General features: G+C 43.1%; 2 protein-coding genes across 3 annotated transcripts; one reads left to right on the top strand and one right to left on the bottom strand.

The window, feature by feature from the left end:
• Positions 1–231: 231 nt before the first annotated feature.
• Positions 232–5,890, top strand: idi1 (isopentenyl-diphosphate delta isomerase 1). Its single transcript, XM_086151559.1, has 7 exons — positions 232–359; positions 1,013–1,140; positions 3,622–3,794; positions 3,904–3,996; positions 4,331–4,461; positions 4,544–4,648; positions 5,193–5,890. The coding sequence occupies exons 2-7, from the start codon at positions 1,016–1,018 to the stop codon at positions 5,403–5,405; spliced, it is 840 nt and encodes a 279-aa protein (XP_086007685.1). The 5' UTR covers positions 232–359; positions 1,013–1,015; the 3' UTR covers positions 5,406–5,890.
• Positions 5,891–7,054: 1,164 nt separating this feature from the next.
• On the bottom strand, positions 7,055–17,427 carry LOC147232202 (copine-3-like). 2 transcript variants are annotated; one of them, XM_086151556.1, is made up of 17 exons: positions 17,291–17,427; positions 16,793–16,937; positions 16,061–16,240; positions 15,776–15,850; positions 15,607–15,678; positions 15,453–15,533; positions 14,619–14,708; positions 13,881–13,979; positions 13,644–13,730; positions 13,491–13,550; positions 13,274–13,407; positions 12,952–13,006; positions 12,791–12,842; positions 12,550–12,683; positions 12,065–12,301; positions 10,669–10,781; positions 7,055–8,290 (listed from the first exon to the last, which is right to left on the bottom strand). In XM_086151556.1, exons 2-16 carry the CDS (start codon positions 16,922–16,924, stop codon positions 10,671–10,673), a joined length of 1,599 nt encoding a protein of 532 aa, XP_086007682.1. In that variant the 5' UTR covers positions 16,925–16,937; positions 17,291–17,427; the 3' UTR covers positions 7,055–8,290; positions 10,669–10,670. The 2 variants fall into 2 exon arrangements, with proteins under 2 accessions (XP_086007682.1, XP_086007681.1); XM_086151555.1 differs by lacking the exon at positions 10,669–10,781 and having other exon boundaries at positions 7,057–8,290.
• Between the last annotated feature and the right edge of the window lie 1,024 nt (positions 17,428–18,451).

Here is an 18,451-nt window from a genome sequence, read left to right as displayed (position 1 = left end):
TAAAGTCGCTATTATACTGTGGCAAAATACGACTCTGACTGTTTTGACGTGGTTTCAGTGTCTGACTTTACCCGTAAAGGTCAATGGGTCTTGACATACTGACAGGAATTCGACATTAAATACGATTTTTGACACATCACGTATATTAGCTATGGATGACTTCCGTGTCATCTGGTTTGTGTTTGCACTTTGTAAGCCAATGGGCTGTGAGGCCACCGCTACGTCATCCAATGAGAAGCAGAGGCATCGGACGCATGCGCGTACTGCCGTTCCGCTACCGTATTCCTCTCACAAATATCGCCGTTTACGAACGCGAAACTATCAACGAAGTGGTTCACCCATCCTAATAAGCGTTGTGGGTAAGTGTTTTGTTGTTGCAGGACCTACCAGAGTCAAACAAATGCGTAAGTGTGTCGGCTAATCAGAGGGCTGGGCGGTGCTGGCCGAGTCGAGCTGTGGTCCGATGGCGTGTTGATACTCGAGAGTTGGCAGGAAAGCGCAAAGTGGATTTTTCCCGGGAACGGATTGACGTTGACGATCCCTGCGGTATCGGTCATTCCTAACATGAAAGTAGAAATTCTGTCAACATCGTGTTAATCCGCCTTCATTATTCAATGCTGAATCAAAGTTACTTTCTTGTTTGCAATGGGCGAAGAACCGATAGTGCGGTCGCACACAACACGTGGTCCATCTTTATGGCGTCGAGCCTAAAGTCATGTTTTTGAGAGGACTTGTGTTTATGTGACCGCGATGGCCGCCTCCCAACAAAAGCTGTTATATTTGTATTTTAATAATAGGGAAGTGCATTACAGGGGTTTAAAGCAGAAAATATGCGCGTGTTTGTTGTTTTCTTTTTTTAATGTGTTTGACTGTGACGTCACTCACAACATGGCGGGCCCTCCCCTCCGGAGGTAACCAGCGCGTTGCCCTCCGGTTCCTGCCACCGACAGGTGACCGGATCTTCTCCGGGGTTTGTATTTGTCCGAACCTTCAATCTTTCTGTTTCTGTCAGGCGATGGTGCGGGGTGTGTGGGCGGCGCTCCGGTTGATATCCTGCGAGAGAGCAGCGCTGCAGAAATCACACACACCTGAACCCAGGACGACTCTGACGGCCGCTGGGTTTCGCAGAACCAAATCCAGGTAAGATCCAGAGAGACAGCGAGGCCTTGCAAAGCCACAAGGACAAGCCTGCTGAGATGAAGCTAAATGCCTGTGCATGTCTTCGCTGTTGCAGCAAGTTAAGAGGCATGGGGCGTGTTTCAAAATGTACGCTTTCCAGGTTTGGAGGTTCTGTTATGTCTTAAGTTCCTCGAAATCTAGAAGTGCACTTCTCTTTTAACAGAGTGTTTATACAAGGTGTGACGCGCCACACTAATCATCTTAATGTTAGACAGGATTAGTGTTATTTGGTTTGACCTGTCATAAACTAGTACTTATTCTGATGGAGTTACCAAATGTTAGATTTTGCTTTTCTATTGTGTCCTCTTTTTTTATTATTTGCAACATTGTTTTGGTTTTGCATTGTATTGCACATACTCTATGTTGCATATACTAAAAAAAAATGGAGACTTTCATCCCATCTGTCCCAGGAGTAGGTCTGCAATCACGAGACATAATACCCAAAAACCCTGGTCAATAATAAGAATATAATTTATCCTTTATTAATCCCCGTGGGGAGATTGGTTTTGCAATAAAGCCACCATGGATGAACCATGATCAGTAGGCTGCCGGGGAGCAGTGAGGGCTTCATTGTGTTGCTCAACAACATCAGGAGGAGCTGGGAATCCAACCAGGAATGTTTGCTTCCAAAGGTAATCTCTCCACCTCCTGCGCCACGCCGCTCCTTGAAAATGTTGCAGTGACCCGTACGGGCTCTCCAAGCAGCTCAGAGAGCTCGAGCATCAGAAAGAGAGGGTGTCTGGCCAGCCAGAACCTCAAGAGGGACATTCAATCTGCCATGGGGCTTGGTTCAGTCATAAACTATCAGGGGAACTCTCCCTACCATCACAGATTACAAAGGAAAAAGCCCTGCTGCTCCCCTTCTCCAGATCAGCTGGATCTCAGCACCTTCTACACCAAGTTTGAGACACTTCCTTCTCCTCCACACTCTCCCTCCTCTCTAACACTGAGAGCCCCCCGCACGCTAGGCTCGTACCCTACGATTGTCCAGTCGCAAACTTAAAACTGGCAGGGAAATCTTACAAGTCGCAGGGCAGTGTGTTATGCTGTGCTTTCAATTTGGGATTAAAGACGTAAGACTTGAGATTTTGTCAAACAGAGATCTTGTCAAACAGTCGACTCACGCACTCCTCCACATATCCACCCTCTCAGAGACACCTGGCCTTCTCACTGTGTATATGTCTATCTCAAATTGTATCTATTTTCTAAGGCCAAACGGTGTTTCTCAAGTTTCTGTTCTTAGAACTTGTCTGTGGCGGTTCTCGGTCATCCGGGTCCTGGTTAAATCTTATCCTTGTAGCAACCGGACTTGATTTTATTCCTTTGGAGACCTTTCACCTCTCGTCCGAGAGGCTTCTTCAGCTCAAATGGACTGTGAGGAGTTTCCAAATGCAACTGCCAAGGTTGGGGGCCAGTCTGTGCTGTGGTGGCTTGTTCTGCAAATGGAAATGTTGTTTTGCAGAAACTAGGTTGACTCCTCACGAACCATCCAGAATGCAGACACCGCTGGCTTGGAAGGAGTGGCCCTTGTCCTCATCGCTTATAACTTATATTTCCCGATATGAAGCGCTGATGTGCCATGTCAATTACTGTATACATTGTAAATTTGCATATGAGATTCTCAACTTTAAACGAAACACAGACTGCAGGAAGTGAACTGAGTTTCCGAACGCAACCACCAAGACCAGTCTAAGCTGTGATTGCTTATTCTGCAAATGGAATTGTTGTTTTGCAGAAACTAAGTTGACTCCTCCCGAACCATCCAGAATGCAGACACCGCTGGCTTGGAAGGAGTGGCCCTTGTCCCTCACGTGTAGATGGGCTGCAGAGTCCTGTCCGTGAGGACAGGAGGTGAAAGGTCAAGTCCAGTTGCTACGAGAAGAAGATTTCGACAAGAATTTCTCATCGCTTATAATTTATATTTCCTGCTATGAAGCGCTGTTGTACCATGTCAATTACTGTATACATTGTAAATTTGCATATGGGGTTCTCAACTTTAAACGAAACACAGACTGCAGGAAGTGAACTGACGGCTATTCTCATCAGGGATCGCCAAAGCGAACCATATGCTTCCATCTTATCTAATTCTCTGCATCCTCTCCTCACACTGTCCTCCACCACATCCACAAATGTCTCCTCTTCCCCTGTCTCTCTTCTGTTCTAGTCCAGACCATCTCAGATTTTATCTCTAGAACATCTAACTGTCTTTGCCGTCTTCTTATGGCCTCATTCCCGATCTTGTCCGTCCTTCGAACTTTCATTTCCTCCGAACTCCAGCTCTGCCTCCTCTCTTTGCCAGGGAAAGAAAATAACCAATATTTTTAAATCTATTCGATGAAGGTGGTGAAGTTTCTGTTTTGTGCATGTTTCATAGCACCCAGAGGTGGATAGTGAAATTGTTAAACTGCCAGCTCACTCTCTGTTCTTGGCTGTGCACCGCAGTGGGGGGAGACTACTGCAGCCTGCAGTCAGAATGCCAGAAATCACCACAGACCACCTGGACGAGAAGCAGGTTCAGCTCCTGTCCGAGATGTGCATCCTGATTGATGAAAATGATAAGAAGATCGGAGCAGACACAAAGAAGAACTGCCACCTCAACTCTAATATCAGCAAAGGTGGTGGATCGCGACTTGAAAATGCACACGTCTCTCGTGTCTCCGACATGTCTTTCCACTTTTTCTGATCTGCGGCTAACTTAGGCCAAACTGTGCTTGTTTTCCCCAGGTTTATTACACAGAGCATTCAGCGTCTTCATTTTCAACAGTGAGGAGAAGCTGCTCTTACAACAGCGGTCTGATGCCAAAATCACCTTTCCCGGTCAGCTGCAAATTATTCTGTGGTTTAAGTGCTCCGTTTAAACCAACGAACGTTTGAACATTGACCCGCTCAACAGGGGGATGGAATAGAATTATTAGACAATGTATGTGTCCTTCTAAATCAATAGGGTTTAGCATTTAGGCGTGGCAGATTTATTTTTGTTTTAAAAAGGAAGAATGTTTTTTAGAAAGGATACAAGAAAGAAATGTGAAAGCGCTTCTTTAAAGTGAATAAACAAACGGGTGCACGAAAGCCATTCGACCACATTATTGAACAGCCTCACCTTTCTCGCTGTCGACAAAGAAGCTGATTTTCAAACTCGGCGTGTGTGCAGGCTGCTTCACAAACACATGCTGCAGTCATCCATTACACACGGACAGTGAGTTGGAGGAGCAGAATGCAGTCGGAGTCAGGAGAGCTGCTCAGAGGCGACTCCGAGCCGAACTGGGCATCCCCATGGAGCAGGTAAAGGTAGCTTTTGTCTGCATTTCGTAGAGGATTGCGCCGCGTTTTTGCACCCCTGACCTCTGGGCCTGTCGGTTCGCAGGTGACTCCAGATGAGATGACTTATCTAACCAGAATCCACTATAAGGCCCAGTCAGATGGTGTTTGGGGAGAACATGAGATTGACTACATCCTCTTCATGCAGAAGGTAGATCCGTCGTGCTCGGGATTTGTCACGTATACATTTCATGTCGTCCATTAGGACCCGCTGAGCACCTGAGCGACTGTCCTCGGTCAGGCCTCTCTGAGTCATTCCTCATCCTATCCAATCGGGACATCACGAATGAGAGAAAAGTGCACTGCTAATGCGGCGCGCCACGCTTTCAACACTTTCCTGCTTGATCCCAAGGCCCCCTTCACCCGAGTGTCCAAGACAAAAGGCAGATCATATATTCAGTGTTCATCTTTTGCCTCAACATCAACTTACAACAACCTGCAAATATAGTGTTGCCAAACCATTTCACTCTCAAGCTTGGTTTTCTTGATTCAGATAAAATGTTCCTATCAAATGAATTTTGATATGCTAAATAGGTACACAGAAGTGCTCATCAGTGAAACTCATCAGAGTTCATCACTCTAGTTAGCAGCTAATCTACTTAACGGATTACATTTCCGAAAACTGCATTTGTCGGCCTTGTTTTTATTCGTGCTAATGTTTCTTGCTCGTTCGTTCCTGGTGTGTTTCATTCAAGGATGTGGAGTTGGATCCCGACCCCAATGAGATCAAAAGCCATTGTTACGTGACGAAGGAGGAGCTCAAGGAGATGATCGAGAAGTCCAAGCGCAAGGAGCTGGAGCTCACCCCCTGGTTTAGCCTGATTGCAGACACCTTCCTCTTCAAGTGGTGGGACAACCTGCACAACCTGAAACAGTTTATGGATCACAACAATATTCACCGCATGTAACTTCAGCAAGGATCACGTCTCACCTACTCACTCACTGGAGAGTTAGCTGTGTAGCTGGTGTTCCTTGACACTCAAGGCAATATGGGGGCAACAATAATAGTAAAGAATGCTCAGCTCTTTCTTACATCAGAGGTGATTGGTTTATAAGAGCTGTAGCCGTTTTAGCCATATTTGCATTCGATGAAATGTAGTGATTTTTTTTTTTTTTTTTTTGACCGACCGCTACTGTCTTTAAACCATGTGCGTTTGTATCTCAGAAAAGGTCTGATGCAAAGTGGGTTTATTGGTCAAGTGGAAGGGAACTAATGGTACAAATATCCTATGCTTAAAAGACTCCATGAGAATAGCCTGCTGTTATAGAAATACGTTCATGTCTTTACACTTGGATGGAAAGTGTGAATACCGATCTGCCATCACCCTGTATTTTATTAGCAATGATATTCTTTGTACTATTTCACAATACAGCATTTGGAGAATCGCTGGCATTTGATGTCTTTATCTCAGTAGTTGTCTACTCATAGATGTCATGTACCTGTATTCAAAAGAATGTTCTTACAGCATGTGTCTTGGAATAAGAAATATATTTATCAGTTGCTTTCCAATAAGAAGAGTTGGAGGTCTCCACTTAGCTCGCGTGCTTTGGATTGTAGGAGGAAAGCAGCCGACATGAGGGGAACATACAATTCCCCCACAGAAAGGTCCCTTGTTGGATTCAAAGCGGGAACCTTGTTCCCGCGAGGCCGAAGCACGAGCCACCTTTCAGTCCATCGGTAAAACTCAAGACTCAGTCAGCAGCAAACAAATGGGTAAGCTTGGATTTCAAAATACATAGAACGGGGTGCCTGATGTTAAGTATTTCAACACAAGTATGCAACTATCAAACATTCAACAGTTAACTTTGGTAAACTGCAAGGCAACACAATATGCCAGAAAAAAAGATCTAGTTGAATTCTGAAAGTGCCTTTGCTCATTTACAGGGTGGTGAGAACAATATCTCCAAACATTGCTCTACTTTCCAAAGGCCTTCCTGTCTTCCTGTCTTTAAAAAAAAGCAAGACACAAAAGAATGTGGCTAACTAGTTGTCCAAATTAACAGCGTGTAAGTTATTCCATTCTATAAACACGGAGTGATTTCAGGCAACTTTCCAACTACAGAAAGGCACCTTTTCATAGCCGATGGGCATCTTATGCCTTCATCTAGTCAGACATGTCAACATCTTAAAGGGATTGCTGCAAAGCATTTGAGTCATCACTCAGTCATTTTGAGAAATACAAACACAGAGGGCCATTGCTTTCTTTAAATGTTCTTTATTGGCATGATTGAGATTTCTTACATTTACAATGAAGCTAATCATTTGTAACACCTGAGCAGGATATAACACGAGACAAGATTAGTTTGTAGATTGCATATTAGATATACAAAAATAAAGAGCATAGTTGTTTGTAAGGCAGACTAATAATCATTGAATGGCATCCCAGATGGCCAATGATCAAACTAAACAAGCAAAATGGCTGCTTGAAAGAAAAAGCGCCATTAAATTTGAACATAAAACGGTTGCAACAATGACTATCGGGGAATTGACTTAATACTGATTAACATGGTATATCACGTTGTCACATTTGACAGCAAAAGGTTGCACATGCAACAATGTTTTTTTTTTTTTTAATTAGATTTACACATGCTGGTCACTTTAATATGTATATGCAAATATCCAATAACGTAACACTAAATGAATACATTTCAGTATGTAAAACTCAAACCATCAGAATAGGGTGGAAAACAAACATGACTGAAGTGACTCAACGAGGAATTGGATGATACTCGTTGCCAGATAGGCTGTTCTGGGTGTTTCCAATTCCGGTGATCTACCGAGTTCCACTTTAAGAAGAGATAATTGAGGCTATCGATTGCATCGGCTCAGCAAAGTGGGTTAAGAGAAGCATGGAAATGTGTGTGGATCTGGCAAGTATTCTGACAGTCAGATGGTCGGGTCAGAGTCAGGCATAAACAACATGGATCCATTCTGTCCTGCATCAGGTGTTTGGGTGGTCGGCAACAGTTTGCAATAATGTGTAAACACCACACCTAGCCCAAGTCTGAGTCCTTCCTCTAAACAACCCCAGTGGGCCGTTTTTGGATGGTCACATCCAGCAGAACACTACGTCCTAAATCTCAGATCACCTCGAACGGGTTTCTTAAACCTGGGTTCAGTGGGGGAGCATAGATTCATGGGTTGGGTGACAGCAGACATATCTGCACCAACTGTGTCAATATGGACAAAAAGTCTTTCTTACCAAATGCAATGGAAAGGTAAAATTAGTTTCGGAGAGAAAAGGGGAGTAAACCTGGTCTAAGTAAGGAGTATCTGATGTTGCAGGTTAGACTGTAAACGTATAGGGATACACTAACATACACGCTATATGTTGTCACAGCACAATATGGTTCTTTGCACTTCAGCGTGAAAGTTGTGGCTTGAGTTTAACATATGCTAGACCTTCAATTGTGCAATAAAACTGCTGGTAACAAGGTAACAGCAGGGTAAATGATATGCAGCATTTATAAACTGGAGACTTCTACATTTAGTTTAATGTTTAATATGTAATATGTTTAATATTTTTAACTAACCACCTGAACAAAGGAGATGCAATTTTGGCACAAAAGAAAAAGAAAAGTGAGTGTAAAGTGCTTGCTTGGTCTTATCGTGTGGGGTGGATGTGTGATCTCAAGGTGTACTTTCAGTTTGTCATCAGCTGGTTCTGGCAGGATCCGACTCCTGGACTCCTGGACTGGAGTTGGGTGGATTCAGCTTCATTGTATTGAAAAAATCCACCAGTTGACCTGGAATCTCCGCCAGCACGCTCTTTGCCAGAGCTTCTTTTGGACCCTGGGGCGTGAAAGGATGGCTTTAACAAAGTACCAAACACTGAAGGAAAAACTATCGTAGCGATGCAGAGATGAAAACGGGGAGCATGAAAGGCTTCACACTACGAGGCAGTCAAAAAGGAAAACTCTACATCTGATTCATCCAATTTCTCCAATTTGCCATGACAACATTATTTCGACAACTCATCCTTTTTTAAAAACGTGATTATGTTTGACAGATCCGCTTTCAAGTTTATCCGGAATGGGAATGATCCAAACTGACCATCCCAGACACCCTGGAAATCATTTTTTTGTTTTTGTACCCCATGTTTTTTCTTAACGGAGACAGCAGAAGACAGAGAGTCATCTACACTCCAACTACAAATGTCTCTAAAGCACTCAGAAAAATGCAGCTTGAGTGGAATGTTCCTTTTTGATGAAAAAATGCATTTCCAAGCGGATTAGCATGAGGAATTCTTTTTTTTTAAGAGTACAGACCAACTGTGGTTCAATCCAGGTTCACAAAAAGGTATTTCCTCCTACGGTTCTTTGAACCATTAAAAGAAAAATTCCTCCAATCAGCAAACAGATGCGGGCCTCATTCACCAACACATCGATGGTTGTCTTGTTCCCGTGCTGGTTTTTGAAATTCAGAGTTTAAGAGTGAAGTCTGATTCACTGATTTCAACATTACTACCACAAACAATTATATTTTGAGATTTTATGTGAAAGACCAACACAAAGTGTCACACAATTGTGAAGTACAAAAACCATTCTACCTGATTTGATTTTAGTGTGCAGAAGTGTACAGTCCACTTGACTCTGAGAGCAACAACTTGCTCTCAGAAGTTGCCTGATAATTGCTGAATAATCAAATGTTGACCACATGACTAAACAGAGTCCATCCGTGTGTAATGTAATTGCAGGAGAAATACAGCTGATAGTGGCGAGCAAACAGCATGGGGAAGTCCAAGGAACGCCCCAAACAGGTCAGGAATAACATTTGAACATCTCACAGAGCCCTGTTCAATCAATCATCGGCAAATGGAAAGAGTATGACAAAACCGCAAACCTACCAAGACACGGGCGTCCACCTGAACTTATGGACCAAACAGAGAGAGCACTGATCAGAGATGCCGCCAAGACAATTCGTGGTCGTGCACCGCACAAATCTGAGCTTTCTAGAAGAGTGCCAAAAAGTAAGCCATCGTTGAAAGAAAACCATAAGAAGTTCTGTTTGCTGTTTGCCCGAAGCCGTGTGGGAAACACAGAAAACATGTGGAAGAAGGTGCTCTAGTCAGATGAGACCAAAATTGAGCTTTTTGGACGAAGCGCAAAACGCAATGTGTTGCGGAAAACCAACACTGCGCATTACTGTGAACGCACCCTCCCCACTGTCAGATATACTGTTGGCAGCATCATGATCTGCCGGAGCTTCTCTACAGCAAGGACAGGTAAGGTGGGAAGATGGATGAAGCCAAATACAATCCTACAATCTAGGTAGGAAAACTTGTTGCAGGCGGTAAAAGTCTTCGAGACTGGGGCGGAGGTTCACCTTCCAGTAGGACAAAAGCCCTAAACATAAAGTAAAGGCTACAAAGGAACGGTTTAAAATTGAAACATAATCATGTTTTACAGTGGCCCAGTCAAAGTCCAAGACCTAAATCCAGAATCAGCGGCAAGATCTGAAAACTGTCATTCACAAACACCATCTATTCTGACTGAGCTTGAGCTGCTTTGCAAAGAAAAAAAGAGCGAAGATTTCAGTTTTTAAATGTGCATAGCTGCTCCATACCCCAAAAGACTAGCAGCTATAATTGCGGACAAAAAAGGTTCAACAAAGTACTGTCTTGTGGTTGCTGAATACTTTTGTACACAGCACCTTTCTGTTTTTTATTTATGGGACAAAAAAAAAAAAAAAAAAATAGATATAATTTTTTTTTTGTCCATCACACTTGTTTGCCACTTTGTGTGGGTCTTTCACACAAAAGTAAAGTTTATAACATTACCAACTGTGGAAAAGTTCAAGGGGTTTGAATTCTTTTGCAAGCCACACTATAGATATATGTGTTTTTTGTTGTCTCCCCCAATTCTCAACAATAGAGAAGCTCCAAAAATCTTATGGGTCAAGAACCCATTTCTGAAAAACAGTTGGTGAGCGAGGCCCGTGTTGGTGAATGTTGGATGGTAAAAAGGGTTGCAGTGTCAGGGAGAGAGAAAAAAAAAAAAACAGCCAAAGCGAAAATGAAAATCCCGAACTCTCTCATTAACTCGCTGCGACAAAAGAACTTGACAGCGAGGAAACTGTTATGGGGGTGATCATGCCACAGTTTCGTCGGGTAGTTTGTTAAAAACATAGCAAAGGTAGTGGGGGCTTAGAGCTGAAATACTCAAGATTACTCCTAGGAAGAATTGGGATCTTGGGGAGGCTTCAGTTTTAATAAAGTGAAGAAGGAGGCCACTTGTTGAGGTAATTCAGCCAATACACTCTGCGCTAGAGCCTGGCTGGGTGCCTGTAACAAAGATAAATACACAAGGCACATATTCTAAGTGAAGGCTTGACTTGAGTTGAGGGGTTTGGAATCTGAGTATGGCATTACCGTATTTTCCACACTATAAGGCGCACCTAAAAGCCTTTAACCTTCTCAAAAACCGATAGTGCACCTTATAATCCGGTGCAGATCTATATTGAGCCACAGGAGGTCTCGCAACTACGGGAAGCAGCCATTGATTCCATTTTCTCCCGTAGAAGAAGTAGTGCGCAGTACATGCTGGGATATATGACTGCATGAAGCGTACCTTTTCATTTTCATTTGTGTGTAAAGACCCCAAAACGGCTCCTTTGTAGAGACACGCTTCCGACGCAGATTTTAAACTCAAGGGTATGACTTACGTAGCAGAACATGGGAATAGAGCAGCAACGAGAGAATTCAACATTAACGAATCAATGGTACGGAAGTGGAGGAAGCAACAAGATGGTCTGCGCCAAGTATAGAAAACCAAGCAGTTTCCGAGGGAGCAAAGCGAGATGGCCACAGTTGGAGGACAAACTTGAACAGTGGGTTGAACAGAGAGCAAGTAGAAGTGTCACCAAGGTCACTATTTGAATGAAGGCAACAGTGCTAGACCGCGAACTTAACATCAATGAATTTAGAGGCAATCCTTCCCAGTGCTTTCGTTTTATAAAAAGCTTTGAACTGTGACGAATTGAGTTGGAAATACATCGTTTTCAACAAAGGCGGCGCAAATACCGGTAAGAGTTACCGATACGTATGCTACCGTATTGTGAATACACTAACTTGTTTTGGGAGTGAACGGAGCTGTCAGAACGTTGGTTTGTATTCTATTAATAAAGTTTGTCTTATCTAACTTATCTGACAGTTTTGTTGACATTCCCTTTAGCACAGCTCCATCTGGTGGATGCATAACACAACCCCAGCCACTACTGTAGCTTCTATTTTCTCTGTGCCTTATGATGCGGTGCACCCTATGAAAAGAGTTTTAAAATTGGCCATTCATTGAAGGTGCGCCTTATAATCCAGTGCGCCTTATAGTGCGGAAAATACGGTAATTGGAAACTTTACGGAAAGTGCGGTAACAAATTTAAGGCTGTTAAAAAAAAAAAGTTTAAAATGCATGCAGTTCTTTAAGCAATGATTTAGCATAATAAAAAAAAAAAAAAAGTGAAAATAAGCAAGCCAAACCCCGGGCCACACTGATGCGTGAACACACACACACACACACACTTCATCACTAAAGCAGTTTGTAAGATTAGAAGACGTTTGCCATGTCTTACATTCTGGAATTGCCTGAACGGCACAAATTGAACAATGTCTCGCATGGCTGCTTGACCAGTCTGGGAGCGAAGACAGCCATCATCCCCGTCCAGGAACTCCATGGCACCGAAGTCTGCACCCCCGACTCCAACGATAATGATAGACATGGGCAGACGGGAGGCGTTGACGATGGCGTTTCGGGTGTCATCCATGTCCGTGATCACACCATCAGTGACGATGAGCAGAACAAAGTATTGCTTCAAAACACAAAACGATTGTTCAACTATGAGATTCCGGTCAATATGCTGCTTCTGTCTAAAGGAGTTCTCACTTATTCTATTTCTTTGACTAGCAAAAAGTTAGGGGTCTGAGATCAATAACCAGCGTCAATCATCTTTCATTAGAATCAATAGATTGCTGGTCAGCGACTTCATCGAAACATGCCTCGGCCAGCAAAGTGAAGTGGGTCTGTTTCTATTTGTGGCTGGAATGGACTGATACTCACGGACGCCGTGGTCTGCTGAAGGGCTTGTTTGGCGAAAGTGGCCACATGGTTGATGATGGGAGAGAAGTTAGTGGGACCGTACAGCTTTACCTGAGGCAGACAAATCCTGTAGGCTTCCACTATCCCTTCCACACCTAAACATTGGATATGAAATGGTGTCATACATACGATCACAAGAAAACCTTCCTTTTAAAATGTATTTTACACCTCGTGGACTCGAGGCAACCCCTCGTAAACATACCCGCACAGAACGGATTCGATGGGTTGAAATTGAGAGGGAACTCGTGGGAAACCTGTTAAGTGAATCACACCAGCCAGCACTGAATTTGGCACTCAATATAGTTCAGTGTGATACCAAGCCCCTCGGGAAATGTACATGACATGCAACATTGGGAGTAATACCTGCCATGTGGGGGGGATCTGGGCTCCAAAGCCAAATGCAGGGAACATCTTGTCACTGCCAAAAAGGACAAGTACCGGTAAATACAGTGATGGACTAATTCAAAAGCACCCTCATTTTTGAAGAAATGCTTTGGAAAAGTCAAAATATTTCATGACATCCTTCATTAAATTACGCATGAATGAATTATGCAATCATTTGATAGTTTTACCTCTTCTGTGAGTATACAACAGTCATTTGTCATAATGCACACTATGTAATACCTGGTTTTAAAACACACAAAACCAAAGCATCATCATGAAAGGCTTTGCGTACAAAAATTACCTGTCATAGTCCTGTATGACGTTGCCCACTGACCAGAGGGCAGAGAGGTACTCATTGATGCCCTGAGGACTGATGTAATGCAGAGAATCAGGACGTCTTGGATCCCCGTTGGATCCGGTGAAGTCAATGGCCACCTGCCCGGGCAGCAGGTACCGCATTACCCTCTAACTCAGGGAGGGAAGTTGATAAAGCCGTGTTATCGTAAGTCCAAACTCACTGTGAAGTTGATTTGGCAGCCTCCCATGACATAATCCAGGAACGTAAATTCTTTCACCACCTACATGGTTAAACACGAGTGTTACAGCGTGGAGGAACAGGACACTTTCAAAGTAAAAAAAAATAAAGGACAAGAGATAAAACGGTGATTTACCTTACAATGTTTCACACTCACAATACCAGAGTTCTTATAGCCTTTCTTCTTTTGTTTCTTTTTACTGTTGATGCATTCAAATTCTGCCTGAGAAGTTCAAAACAAAAGGGGCTTAGAGTTGATTCACGCCACGTTCTTCAACACCGCTCCACTTACAATTCTACAGACCAAACAGCGTAGTAATAACATTTTCGTAAAACGCAGTATTTGAAACGGGCAGTGACACTGTAAAAATACCGGAGAAGAGTGTGAACCCTCTTGGAGTCTTGTCATTGTGGTCTCAAAGGTTCCAATCAGGTCGTGTGATCCGTCATTGTCATAGTCGTAACACTCCACCTGTGAAAGCGGGTACGAGAACAAGGCAATGTATCGCTGGTACGATGTTGTTATCGTCCGTTTCATTCGACTATCCACGCATCCCAAACAACCCTCGCGCTTTTGTCTTCTGATTTGGAGTGAAACAACACTTGACGTGTGTTCTTTTGACATATGGCACACAGAGACAAAGACATCATGCAGGCGTTAGGTTTAAACCATGACAGTATGTCAAACTGACCTAAAGAAAACTGATACAGAATGAAAAAAGCTATGTGAGACTTCCAGACAGATGATTTTGTCTCCTTCATGTCTCGTGTTTCCCCTTCACTCCATTCACACACTCCACCCGTAAAGTGATGGCAAGATGAGCAGAAACACACCGGGTAACTCACTTGTCCCGTATGGTCGGAAACGGCTTCCTTCCTGACATGATCGCTTCAGAAGTTAAAAGAATATATATACATCATCGAGCTAGTACTAGATACACTAATCAGTTAAGACTGGCTCCAGAGGTCTGGATTATTCAACATGTGACACAACTTTAGGAGACTGTCGTCGCTTCAGCAAGTAAACCATTAAAATAGTGTTCCTGCATTAAAATGTTTTTTCACATTCATGTCCATAAACAGGATCTCGGGAGTATTAGACAGCGATTACTTTTATGGGTTTGTCCATTTCTCCTCCACAGAGAGACTGCAGGGGAATACGGAAGGGCCTCCACGTAGGATTCAAGTTATTCTTCACCACCTACAAAGATACGAGAGGAGAGGTTTTAGCTTCCGCAAGTCCTCCAGTTTCATCATTGCATGTCAAAAATTTAAATATTCTATCACGCCGATGAAAAGGGTGAAACTCTTTTTTTCGTGACCGCTTTCATACATTTAAAACCCGAGCGTACAAGGACGACTCCGCACAACCTGCTGTATGACATACAGACACACCATTAACAAACACACTGTATAGTGGGTGCGTGGTTCAATGTGCTCCGTCCATTACAGATCAACGATGAAGAGCCACAATTAGGAAGAAGGCAAAAACATCTAAATGTGACTTTTTTTCTGTTTTCCCTGCACTTTTACATCAGGTAGCTACAGTATGTTTATTATTATTTTATTTTGTTTATCACACTTCTCTGGATGCACTGCGGTCAGCAAAGTAAAAATGTCATTGTAGAGGGAAACACTCTTACAGACAGTACATACGACAATAAACACTCCCAAGTTATCAATGCAATATCATTTGTGTTGTTGGAGGGGAGGATTTATTTCATATCATTATTGTGATAGTCACTGAGAAAATTCCAGTGATTCTGCCAGCATATAACCTCGGGATGTGTTTTTTACTGAAGCGCCACTCACTTCGCTATTTCCAAGCACACACACAAGATTTGTCTCAGATACTATTTGGACTGTGGCACTTACAATTGGAAGAACCAACGAGGCATTAATTATGCCGATGTAAGAAAATAGTTTCATGAGAACTGGCGTTTACCTCCGTCCTGTGGGCCAGCTGCCATCCAGTTTGTGTTTGCTTGTGGAATTCCAGGTACGGGTCTGACTTCCCAAAGAAATCCTTGAAATGATTGGAAAATCATATTAAATTCATCTCCAATCTTTTTTTAAGGAATAAACTCTCAATAACCTACCTTGTTATCCAGTTTCCTTGCTTCAACCTCAAAATTTACCACCCGGTTGTCTTTTATTTCTTCTGCGCATATCTACATCAGAATACATAGATAGATAGATAGATGGATAGATAATAAATAGAACAGACCCTTAACGAATAATACAGCTAACTGGCTTCCTGTCACTTACAGAAATGGTCCCTTTTCCTGCGGGTGACTTGTTCTTCAGAACGAGCGGTCGGGTCAATTTTTTACTCGACACAACCTAAGAGTGTCATGAAAAAAATGTTAAGGAACAAACAAGCAGGCAAGAAAACGGAGATGTCTGCTACGAGAACCACAAGTCAGTGTGACCTCCCGCACAAAAGTCTCAAAACCGGCACAAGAAAAGACCACTCTGCTTTTGCACGTCAGGGATTTTAAAAACCGTTGGTGGACGCGTGTCCTCTGAGAGCGAATCGAGAGAAAGCCTCACCTGGCCCAAGGTGCACTCAAGTTCACCCAGGAAGTCGTCGTCGCTCAGGTCAACAGTCTTGTTGTCGATGTCGTAAATCCCAAATTTTAGCTTTTGCACCATTTCGAAGTAGTAGTCGATGACGAACTTCTTGGCAAAGCGTGGCTTGAGGCAATTCTGGACTTTTTCTGTCCGCCCCACCTGTTACGGAGACAATACACTGTAGCGTGTGGCGGGGAGACAGACCGGCGAACCCCAGAAACCTTTGAGCATCTTGTGGTTCAGTGTTGGAGAACACTGACATACGAACAGTTGTACAATGTTGTTCATGATGCGCAACCTGCACCATTAGTTGTCGTGACGGGTGCGGCACCCTTAGTTTGACAGTTTTCCATTGTGAAATATCCCTCCCTGGGTTTCCCCACTTTGTTGGTTAACAAATAAAAACTTTCTTCTTTATCAGGCTTTTCCCTTCAGGGGTCGCCACAGCGAAACAACCATCTCAATCTAACCTAATTCTCTACCTCTCCCACTACATACATCTCTTTGGTCTTCCTCTATATCTCCAATTCCAGCATCCGTCTACCAATATCTTCACTCTCCCTCCTCTGTCCATGACCCAACCATCTCAGAGCTTCTCTCCAAAACATCTGTTGTTCCTCTCATTCCTTGAAGCTTCAGAAGAAAGATATTATACACTTGCTGATGACACTAAGGTATGCATGGAGATCCCCTCAGATTCATCATACTGACCTCATACCACTGGGAATCTGCGCTGCTCATCAGCAGGACACACAGAGGGTCCGACTTGGAGCCGATGTCTTTATCCAGGAGATTGTCGCAGGACACGGTCAGCTCCACTTTAGTCACACACTGAGCGGCCATTTCGGACGGTTAACTGAAAATAACACATCGAAATCACCTGCTCATCCACTGGCTTGGTTCAAGTTTTGGTGCGACGTGTTATTAAGTGAAACACCCACACTTCCTTCACGTACACAAAACTGATTCTAACGTTTTTATATGAAACTCTAGAAGAGAACATACACCGTACGCAGTCCCCGTGTTTACCAAACAGGCCGCATCGATGTCAGCTCATCAGCTAATTAGAAGGAAACACGAAAGCAGAAGATATGTGCTAACTGTTAGCTGGATTTGTAGCATCGGCGCTAAACATAACAAAACGGGTTAGCATAAGTTAGCGACGACTCCTTCAACTTCGACACCCTATTTATGTTAAATATGTTTTACCGTTAAGGGTTAGACACTCGTTGCCGGATTCAAGAAGAGACGAGCTTGTGTTTCTAACACGCGTTAAGCTCGTAAAAGTCACCGTATGCGGATTTGGCGGCTTGTGGAAGAAGGTGCCGCCCATCCAGCGCGTCCAGAGGCGGCGCAGAGGCGTGGAGCCGAGGATCCTCCGCTCACAGATCTACGCAATCTAACCTTTACTCGGGGTGGGCGGATCGATCCAAATATCGATATTATAGATACTAAACAAGTGCTTGGATTCCCCCCCCCCCCCCCCCAACATTTCCCTGTCTAAGCAAGACTGCAAAGAAACAGCTAGGACTAATGGCAACATCAGTACCTGCAGAAAGGATTTTCTCAGAAGCAGGACAGGTTAGTGACTCAGAGAAGAAGTGCAATAAAAGGGAAAAATGTAAACATGTTACTGTTCCTGAATAAAAACCTATAAAATCCGTTGTCACTATGGCAACAGAGCCAAAAGTGAGTCTTCCTTGGAGCAGAGAGCCAAAGGCTGGGAATGAGAGCCGATAGTGTTTACACTTTATTTGCACGACTGACTTTATTTTCAAAATATTGTGCAATGGAAGTTATTATAGTTGTCATGTTGACATTGTTGCATTTGTATTTTCGTTACATTGCTGCTTTTTTTGGTTTGATTCTCTTGACTTTTGTTCTGAAACAGTTGTCGTCGAAGTATTTTATTTTTTTCTACTGTTAAAGGTTTTACATTGTATTGTTTACACTATTTGTACTACTGACTTTATTTTAAAAACATTGTGCAGTGGGAGGTATTTTAGTTGTCATGTTGACATTGTTATATTTGTATTTTCGTCACATTGCTGCTATTTTTGGTTTGACTCTTGACTTTTGTTCTGCAACAGCTGTTGTAGTAGAAGTATTTTATTTTTTTATACTGTTAACGTTTGCATTGTAGTTATTTGATAAAAAATAAAAACATTTTTATTGCCTAAAATCTTTCTCCTGTGTTTATGATAAATATAATAAACTAACTCAAGGGGGGGGGGGGTTCAATTATTCTATGATCTTGACATTTCCAAGCAAAAAGAATCGGTATTGTATCGGTATCGGCTGATACTACCCCGTATTTACTTGATATCGGATCGATACCAAAATTCTCAGTATCACCCACCCCTAACCTTC

The sequence above is a fragment of the Fistularia commersonii genome, chromosome 8 (genome assembly GCF_037954325.1).
Source record: "Fistularia commersonii isolate RoL2024-O1a breed Wild chromosome 8, RoL_Fcom_v1.0, whole genome shotgun sequence".
NCBI lineage: Eukaryota > Metazoa > Chordata > Actinopteri > Syngnathiformes > Fistulariidae > Fistularia > Fistularia commersonii.
The sequence above is the reverse complement of the archived record's forward strand: the minus strand, read 5'-3'. Positions and strand labels throughout refer to the sequence as shown.